Genomic DNA, 10,074 nt, shown 5'->3' with positions numbered 1-10,074 from the left:
CAACAGAATAAATGTATTAAATTTAATTTACATGTATGTTTATTGGATTTTCAAATAAATTAACTGAAGTTCAAAGTTTTTGTTTTCTGGCATTAAACAACCTTAAATCTTGCCAACAGGGGGAAAATATGCAAAATTTCCACATGGTGGAATTTTCATTCGCACTTTAAAAGAGAAGTTATTAATCAGAGTTGTCATGCTTTACTGCCCCTGTTTCCTCTGGTGTCATGTTATTTAAGGCAGTCAAAATTATTTACCTCCACTGATATCTGTGAGCTTTGCAAGTTTAAATATAACCTTGTGCATGTATCATAACTCTCAGCTTGCTAGCATTGGGAACCCGTGCTGATCACTGCCATCTATATATTAAAGTTCTCGTTTGTTTGTTTGTTTGTTCCTGAACTACAGCCATAGCGCGATAGCACAACAATTTCAGGCCCACCTCACTCACCATCGTGCTAATGGAAGAAGTTTCATTGAAATCGGTGTTATAGTTTTAAAGTTATTCACATTTTAAAGTTTAAATCTATCTCCTAGGGAGGGGGGGGGAGGGTGGATAAGGGGGGTTGAGGGGGATGGAGTGGGGGAGAGGGGAAGGGGGGAAGAGGGAGGGGAGGCGAGGGAGGGGCAGGAGGGAGGGAGGGGGGAAGGGGAGGAGAGGGTGCTGCACCAATGCAAGAGGGGAGGCGAGGGAGGAAAAGGAGGGGCAGGAGGCGACGGAGGGGCGAGAGGGAGGGGAGGAGGGGGAGGGAAGGGGAGGGAGGAGAGGGAGGGGAGGAGAGGGAGGGGGAGGAGGGGGGAGGGAAGGGGGAGGGAGGGGGAGGAGAGGGAGGGGGAGGAGAAGGAGGGGGAGGAGAGGGGGGAGGTGGGAGGAGAGGGTTCTGTACTAATGCAGGAGAGGTTTGGGCCCAGCGGGTCCACTTGGTCTAGAACAACATAGTTTGCTGCTCACTGATAGATTGGAGAAGGCTTGGTTACCATTGAAAGAGTTTAAGTATTTACAAAAGAAACAGGTCACAAAATGGTTGCCTGCTTCTTCTTGCACATTGTAAATTGCTTCTTCTTCTTCTTGCGTTTGAGGCAGCAGAAGTTATGAAGCTGCTTCTGCTGTCTCTGTTTGTTGTCGTTCGCCTGACTGAGGGTCAGTTGGCAGGGCTCACCACGGGGAGGTCGACAATGTGAGCCCCTGTAAATTGCTCAACTAAGCAGAAACTAAGCTGTGTCTAACCTTGAGAAGTACAACATGTACCACAAACAAAAAACAACTGACCTTTAGTTGGCTTTGCTGAAAAAAGGAATAAACTGAGATTGTATTATTAAGGAAAAAAACTGACCTTTAGTTGGATTTGCTAAAAAAGAATAATAAGAATAAGCTGAGATTGCTTTATTACGAAAAAAAACCTGACCTACTGATGACTTTTTAATACCTTATATGGACATGGTCTTATTTCCATTGCTACCTTGTGTGGGCATGATGTGAGTGGTGTCACCTCATTCACTGATAAGAAAACAATATATCTATACCGTTTTGTCCTTTGTTTTGGAGACTGGGACACGAAGTGAGCTTTGGTATCTGAAGACACCAGGTGCTGACCTCCCCACTCCCGCCTGGCATAATAAAGACTTTACTAGTTTACCACTAACTTTGATGTATTGTTGTCTGTCAAATGAGTCAACACAAAAGTTACTTTTTTCAACGTGCTTCTTGATGCATATACAGCCATCATAGCTTGGGGTTACAGAAAATCATGGTACGGACTGTTTTCCTGGAAGGCATCACCTTCTTCCCTCAGTAATGTGGGTTTGCCTGTACTTCCACCACCACCCGTGTACAATAACCAAGCTGCAGTTACTCACCTAGGCGACTCCAAAGAGGACTTTTCAAACCGATGTCTTCTCTGTCCAAGTAAGGACAAGGTCAATAGGTGCATGGAATTGCCACCACCTGCTGGTTCCACTCTCCAAAGGGAGACACAAAAGGCTGGAGTAACTCAAATGTCAGGCAGCATCACTGGAGAAAATGAATGGGTGATGTTTCTGTGTTGAAACCCTTCTTCAGACTGTCAAGGGAGAGGGAAACCAGAGGTATGAAAAGGTTCAGAACAAATCAGAGCCAGCACCGATGACCAAGGAAAGGTGGAGCCCACCATGCTCCATTGTTGGCTGTAGAAGTGATGATGTGAACAGTGTTTCTGGCAGGACAATTATGGTGGGGGAGGAATGGAGAGAGGGAATCCAAGGGCTACTTGAAATTGAAGAACTCAATATTCATACCGAAGATAGACACAAAAAGCTAGAGTAATTCAACGGGACAGGCACCATCTTTGGAGAGAAGGAATGGATGACGTTTCGGGTCGAGACCCTTCTTCAGACCGCTGGGTTGTAAGCTGCCCAAGAGAAATATGAAGTGCTGTTCCTTCAAATTGTGTGTGGCCTCACTCTCCCCTCCCTTCCATGTTATGCTCCACGCTGACTCAAAAATAAGTTGCTGGTCCTTCATTGTTGCTGATTCTAAATCCTGGAACTGCCTACCCGATCACACTGGGGAGTGTTTTCACCAGAAAGACTGGATTTGTTCAAGAAGGCAGCCCACCACCACCTTCTGAGGACAAAGAGGGCTGGGCGATAAATGCAGGCTTTACCAGCAAGAGCCAGATCCCCAAAATGAATATATATAAGAAGTCAGAAGATGTTGTTTTATTTTTCTAGTAGATGGTTGCCAGTCTTTGAAATGTTTCCCCAAAGAGTAGTGGAAGTGGAGTCTTTATATATTTTTATAGCAGTGGTTGAAAGATTCTTCAATAGTGAGGGAGTGAAAGTTTACTGGAAATAGATGGAAATGAGTTTACAATCAAATCAACCAGTCTTTAGTAGTGGAGCAGATCGATGGGCTACATCTGCTCCCAATTTAAATGTCTCATGCATGTTTCTGTTTACTTTGCATATGAAGATCGTGACCTTTCTGCGACTTCCACAGACATTGTAGAGGTCTGCCGAATGCTGGTTGAAAACAGCATCAAAAGAAAGTAATACATAAAATAACCTGACTTATTTTTCTCAGGTAAGTATTGCATTTTGGAAATAGCTTCTAATTATTTCACATCTAATTCTTGCCCATTTACTTGTGTGTCATGATAGACATTTTGTACATTTTCAATAAACCATGCAGAATTCTTGTGCCAAATGTCTTCAGTCATTTTATTTGAAGAAATCAAACATTAAAGAGTTGGTATAACATGAATGAAGTGATAAACTTAAAAGAAAAACGCTGTCCGAGCCGCACAGACCAATACAAGTATGCATTCTACAAGTTAAACCGTGCACATGCAACTGATTTATCAATATTTAAACAATGATTTCCTGTCCATTCTTTCAAATTGATTTATAAAATCTGAAATTAAATCTTTAAATTGACAGAAAAAAAGCAATGAAATAAATTTTGCATAATTCATTCACATATTTAAGAAGTAAATTTCAAAATAAAAAGTTCAAAAGAATACACACTTAGTTGTTCAAACCATCACCCCAGAGATTTAAAGTTTCACCCACATCCATAATGAAATATGAGTTGGGTTTTGATATTACCTTGAATTTAAACAGATATTCAGATTAAATACTACATTAATTCAGAGTTAACATTATTATGGATGCAAAATGAAATTACAATTGATGTGATCATATTTTGTTGCGGGATGTCATATTGTGTCATTGCCAAACAAAATCAATCTTTTAGCAGTATAAGCAATTTGTATAATCAAAATAAGGTCAACAATGATAAACATTTTGCTTAATAGCAAAGCCTCTTTTTTTTGCGCAATCAGATTCCTGTTTTACAAAATCAGACACCATGAATTCTCATTATTAGTAGAATGATGATGATCATCATTCACCTCAGGAATACTTGTATTTGGACTGCGATTCCATGTGGGAATACTTGTTTGCCTCGGGGCCACAGGATTAGCACAAATAGCAGAGTAGCCAGATGATCCTTCACAAACTGCTTTGGTCTTAAGGCAAGCAAAGCAAAATTCCACATGACACCTGATGCACATGATATACTTGCACATATCTTTATGCTCTATAGTAATCCCACATGTGGGACAAGCACGGATTTTCGGGCATTGGATGTTACTGTAGGATAAAGTTTTCATGTCGCAGTTCTTAAGGGTGTCCAGCTGAATGTTTGTGCATCCTTCATTGTCACATCGATCAGATCGAGGTGCTCGGCCCTTCCATTGCTTCAAACATTGCCAGCAAAATTCGTAGCATTTTCCTTTTTGCACTGTACAAATCGAACATCTCACAGAAAGATTTGTCAGGTCTTTTCGCTCTACATAAGTCTGACATCCAGGGCACTGAAGAAAGACAGAACAATGAAATGAACACTGAAATAAAATATATATGGGGAGGAACTGCAGATGCTGGTTTATACTGAAGATAGACACAAAATGCTGGAGTAACTCAGTGGGACAGGCGGCATCTCTGGAGAGAAGGAATGGGTAACATTTTGGGTCGAGACCCTTCATCAGTCACTGAAGGGTCTCGACCCAAAATGTCACTCATTCCTTCTCTCCATAGTTGCTGCTTGACCCGCTGCGTTACTCCAGCATTTTGTGTCTATCTACTGAAAAACATATGCTTTTTCATGTCAAAACACTTTACACTTTGAAATAGTTTAGGCTGGTACTATAACAGCATTTAAAAGTTACTTGGACAGGTACCTGGATAGGAAAGGTTTAGAGGGGTACAAATTGCAGCCACAATTCTATGCAATTTCTTGCAGTTTTGGATGGAGCTGTTCCCTAATCATGCTGCGATTAACCCTACAGCATGGGTGAGCCATCGGACCCTGTCACTCACCCACACCCTTCCCTCCCCACTGTAAGCAGACCTGCTGGCTTCAAAGCTATCACCAAAATTGAATATTGGCACAAAATGCTGGAGTACCTCAGCAGGACAGACAGCATCTCTGGATAGAAGGAATGGATGACGTTTCGGGTCGATACCCTTCTTCAGACTCGACCTGTGGAAATCCTTGCCACAGATGCCTGTGGAGGCCAAATCATTGGATATTTTTAAGGCGGAGATTGACAGATTCTTATTTGATAAGGGTGTCAAGGGTTATGAGAAAGCAGGAGAATGGGGTTGAGAGGGAAACATAGATCAGCCATGATTGAATGGCGGAGTAGACTTGATGGGCCGAATGGTCTAATTCTGCTCCTAGAAATGATGAACTTGTGATTACCTATGCCCATTTCCATCTTGCCAATTTGGATTTTCTCAATTCCTGTTATGATTTTTGTTACCAGTTATTATAAGTAAGGTGCTGGATTACCGTGCTGAATTCACAGTACTTTGATGCAGCAAGTAAGGCAACCTTCTCTTCAAAATACTTCTGTTCCTCATCAGTCAGCAACGCATGCCTGCGGACCTCCAAATAGGGCCATTCCTTGTTGCACTTTTCTTCTGTTACAACCTTTGCAGCAGGGCAGTGGAATGTGGAATGACCCTAAAATAAGTATTGGGCGCAAAGGAAAACACCAATGTTAACATTTGCTTAGATGCAAGGCCATGCAAGAGTTAAAATGAATGAAAAGTGCATCAAAACTGATTGCCAGAAATACTTACACTATCTATCAGGCTACGACACCATCCGGTAAGTGATGTGGGGTCCACTGCATGTCCACAGGACATCTCCACTCTGAGAACATTTGGGTCATCATCCCCTGCAAAAGAGATCTTTTTGTTAGGGTTCTGGCATAACTTTTCTAACAAGAAAATTCTGACATAAAAATATAATGTAAACTCTCCATAAATGTAGAAAATTGTCCCAATGTGTCTTGTTTCCAAAAGAAGGGCAAAGCCAATCATCAAACTCTCACCCCCTTTTTGCTTTCTGCAGGGATCACTCTCTGTGTGTAACTTCCTGGTCTGCTCACCCTCCCCACCCAGCCCTTCCATTCCCAGGCATTATCGCCTGTAAACGCTGAAGAAGTAAACATTTCTAACCTGTTATTAGCTAGCAAAGAAGATACCATGGAACATTCACTTTGCCAAATGATGCTCAGTTTGGTTCTTCCAAGGCATTCAGCTGCAGCCCTCGTCATAGATCTGATGCCAGCACGTACCAAGCTGATTACCAGAGCAGAGATCAGACTGACTACACTTAGAACTGCACACTATTTGCCCCAATGTAATCTCAAGGTGTCCCTGTGAAAAACCAAGGGCAATTGGCACATTGGCCTTCATCACTCTTGAGTATAGAAGAGTATTGAGTATAGCAGTTGGGAGGTCATGTTGCAGTTATTATATAAGACGTTCGTGAGGCTGCATTTAGAGGATTGTATTCAGTTCTGGGCACCGTGTTATAGGAAAAATGTTGTCAACTTGGAAAGGGTGAAAAATACATTTACAAGGATGTTGCCAGGACTTTGCCAGGTATGTAGGTTAATTGGCTTGGTAAATGCAAAAATTGTCCCTAGTGGGTATAGGATAGTGTTAATGTGCAGGGATCGCTGGTCGGCGCGGACTCGGTGGGCCGAAAGGGCCTGTTTCTGCACTGTATCTCTAAACTAGACTCAAGAGTCTGAGCTTTCGGGAGAGGTTGAGCAAGCAGGGACTTTATTCCTTGGGATGCAGGAGGGTGAGGGATGATCTTATAGAGGTGTGTAAAATCATGAGAGGAATAGATTGGTTAGACGCACAGTCTCCTGCCCAAAGTAGGTAAATCGAGAACCAGAGGGCATAGGTTTAAGGTGAAGGGGAAAAGATTTTATAGGAATCTGAGGGATAACATTTTCACACAAAGGGGTTCTGGGTGTATGGAACGAAATGCCGGAGGAGGTGGTTGAGGCAGGGACTATTGCAATGTTTAAGAAGCAATTACACAGGCGCATGGATAGGACCGGTTTAGAGGGATATTGGCCAAATGCAAGCAAGTGGGATTAGTGTAGATGGGTTATATTGGTTGGCGTGTGTAAGTTGGGCCGAAGGGCTTGTTTCCACACTGCATGACTCTATGACTCTGACTATGATTCAAATGGTGAAGCTATACCAAATGCATAGAGTTGGTTATTGGCAATCAGTTGCCTCAGCCGTTTGTCATCAAACCTTCAAACAATTATATAATTGTGTTTCCGAGTCGTGTCCATGCCTCAAGATACCTTCAGCTACTTCATCAATGTCTTGTCCTTCCCCATAAGATAACCAATGGGGATGTTTGCAGATGGATATTTTACCTGTTCTCAACTTTATGTGCAATGCCTCACATAATGAGGAGGCACTAGAGCTGGAAATCTGGAATCTGCTGCAAAAGGAGAGCAGCTGGAGAAACTCAGCAGATCGGGCAGCATCTGTGGAGGGAAATAGACAACCTTCCTAAAAGATTCTCGACAACGTCGAGTGCCTATTTCCCTCCACAGATGCCGCCTGACTCGCTAAGTTCCACCGGCGGCTCCCTTTTCTTTCCTCACATATCGAACCAGAATGTCCCATCTGCAGAAAATGTTAGATTTAGAACAATGTTAGATTTGGGCCGAAAAGTGGCAGATAGCTTTCAAACCACAAAAGTGCCTGACAACGAGGGGATCCACCACGATAGAGATTGGCCGTGCAAATGCATTGCTGCCACTGTGTTTTTCGTCAGCATTTTGGGAGGTTGAACATTAATTAGAAACTGAATCTGGACTAGCCAGATCAAGCACAGGAGACTGGATATTTGCAGCAAATGACACATCGCACTCCCCTTAATCCATCTGGAATGTAAAGGGACAGGTGTCATAGAATATTCCCAATGGCTGGGTAGGTACTGACCGAGTCCAAAATGAACTACATCACTGGGGACAAAGCAATGTTCTGGATCTGTACTGCCCTGGCGCTGGTATCTCAGACTTAAACCAGCCCAATCTCACCCCCCCCCTCCCCCCTTCCCCGATTTTGCTATTTGTCTGCATTGGCACATTCTCCCTGTGGCCACACGGGTTACCTCCCACGTCCCAAGAAAGCGTTGATAAGTTCATTAGTTTTCGTAGAATTCCCCCCCTCTTTCTGTATATGTGGCTCTGTGCTGTTTTTCCCCACTAAAACAATTTAAAAAAAACTTTTACCACAAACAAATCATTACCAACAAATATATCATTACCATTATTACCACAAATCATAACAAACTAATATAAACCTTCAGCATTCCTAACATAATTTTGTTCGTATAAAAACTGCAAAAAACACAACTGGAGCTTTCTCTCCCATCTCAGATTCGACTGTGGAAACATTAATTGAGGAGCCTTTCGGCCCGTCGGGTCTATACAAGCTGTACGGTCCCATCTCCTTATCTCTCCAAGTTCTAGCATCTGCAGTTCCTTGTGTCTCCTCTTTATTCCACTGTGGCCCTGAACTTCTCTCTCGCTTGCCTCTCATGTTGATTGTTTTGCCACCGACCTCGGCTGAATTCAAACATTCAGACGGAAGATGCTTGAAATGCTCAGCTGGCCAGGAAACGTCTGCAAAGAAAATATATAAACCAATGGCTTTAAAAAAAACCAACCTGTGATCTCGTCCTTTCTCCGCACAAATTTCAGGGTGCTGTCATTAGGGTCGTAGCGCTTTTCCTGCGTCTCCGTCATCCTTCCCTGGGCGCTCAGTCCCAACGAATGTGTCCAAAGATTTCGGTAGCCTGTTGACGACTCTGTCCAAAGTCAAACACCCGACTGATGTTTGCTGCAAACAAATGAAATAAAGTGCGAACCTTCCGACCAATCCCATCAAAAACGGAAGGGATGTATTGCCACTGTTGTTGTTCCAATCTGTAGACGTTTCACTTTCACTTTATTATAAGCAAGACTCGTGTGCCGAGAAACATCACAACACCCCCCCCCCCACCTCCACCCCACCATCGGATCCACCATTCACCGAGGTGGCAACTGTATGAACACTGCATTCTGCAATTTTGAGTAACAGCCCCCTTCTCCCTCTCTCTTTCCTCTGCCTCAACACCCACCCTCCTCCCCCACTCTCATTCCCCCGCCACCCCGTAGAAACAAGGAAACAAGACATTGCAGACTTATGGTAACAACGAACGGGGTGCAGATATTATTGGAAGAAACAAAACCAAAGAAGGGCATTAGGGCCAGACCAGATACCAGCCAGAGTTTTAAAGAATTGTGCAGCAAACTTAGCTCCAGTCTTTCAAAAGATTTTTCAGAAGTCTGTGAATAGTGAACTCCCAGAAGATTGGCTGAATGCTAACATTGTCCCCATCTATAAAAAAGGAGATAGGATAAATCCTACAAACTATCGCCCAGTTTCACTGAACTCCATACCATGCAAGATTCTCGAACATATAATCCACCCACATATTATGGACCATATTGACTTCCACAGGGTACTAGTAAACCACCAACATGGCTTTAGACAGGGTCGATCATGTGAAACCCAACTGGCGGGACTCATCGATCATCTAGCCAAGTCACTCGATAACAAGGGCCAGACTGACCTGATTATATTAGACCAGTAAGGCTTTTGATAAGGTTCCCCACAAGCGGCTCCCGTACAAGCTCAACCATGTAGGAATAGACGGCAACCTCTTAAAATGGATTGAGATCTTTTTGACAAGGAGACACCAGCGAGTTCTCTTGGAGGGAGAGACGTCTATTGAAACTCCTGTGACATCTGGTGTCTTTTTCTTTCTCTCTTTCTTTCTTTCTTTCTTTCTTTCTTTCTTTCTTTCTTTCTTTCTTTCTTTCTTTCTTTCTTTCTTTCTTTCTTTCTTTCTTTCTTTCTTTCTTTCTTTCTTTCTTTCTTTCTTTCTTTCTTTCTTTCTTTCTTTCTTTCTTTCTTTCTTTCTTTCTCTCTTTCTTCTCTTTCTTTCTCTCTTTCTTTCTCTCTTTCTTTCTTTCTTTCTTTCTTTCTTTCTTTCTTTCTTTCTTTCTTTCTTTCTTTCTTTCTTTCTTTCTTTCTTTCTTTCTTTCTTTCTTTCTTTCTTTCTTTCTTTCTTTCTTTCTTTCTTTCTTTCTTTCTTCCTTCCTTTCTTTCTTTCTTTCTTTCTTTCTTTCTTTCTTTCTTTCTTTCTTTCTTTCT

General features: G+C 42.6%; 1 protein-coding gene across 1 annotated transcript; it reads right to left on the bottom strand.

The window, feature by feature from the left end:
* Positions 1 to 3,183: 3,183 nt before the first annotated feature.
* On the bottom strand, positions 3,184 to 8,800 carry LOC144599254 (E3 ubiquitin-protein ligase DDB_G0292642-like). The gene is made up of 4 exons (XM_078410018.1): positions 8,543 to 8,800; positions 5,629 to 5,726; positions 5,336 to 5,509; positions 3,184 to 4,355 (listed from the first exon to the last, which is right to left on the bottom strand). Exons 1-4 carry the CDS (start codon positions 8,619 to 8,621, stop codon positions 3,831 to 3,833), a joined length of 876 nt encoding a protein of 291 aa, XP_078266144.1. The 5' UTR covers positions 8,622 to 8,800; the 3' UTR covers positions 3,184 to 3,830.
* Positions 8,801 to 10,074: the final 1,274 nt, after the last annotated feature.

The sequence above is a fragment of the Rhinoraja longicauda genome, chromosome 13 (genome assembly GCF_053455715.1).
Source record: "Rhinoraja longicauda isolate Sanriku21f chromosome 13, sRhiLon1.1, whole genome shotgun sequence".
NCBI lineage: Eukaryota > Metazoa > Chordata > Chondrichthyes > Rajiformes > Arhynchobatidae > Rhinoraja > Rhinoraja longicauda.
This window is presented reverse-complemented; position numbering and strand designations above follow the sequence as displayed.

Bases quoted from the DNA above. Each gene is read 5' to 3' on its own strand.
- LOC144599254 (XM_078410018.1), bottom strand. From the start codon at position 8,621: ATGACGGAGACGCAGGAAAAGCGCTACGACCCTAATGACAGCACCCTG. The intron at 5,727-8,542 runs GTTGGTTTTTTT...TCTCTTTTGCAG, and splicing joins GAGAAAGGACGAGATCACAG to GGGATGATGACCCAAATGTT. The intron at 4,356-5,335 runs GTAATCCAGCAC...GTCTTTCTTCAG, and splicing joins AGTACTGTGAATTCAGCACG to TGCCCTGGATGTCAGACTTA.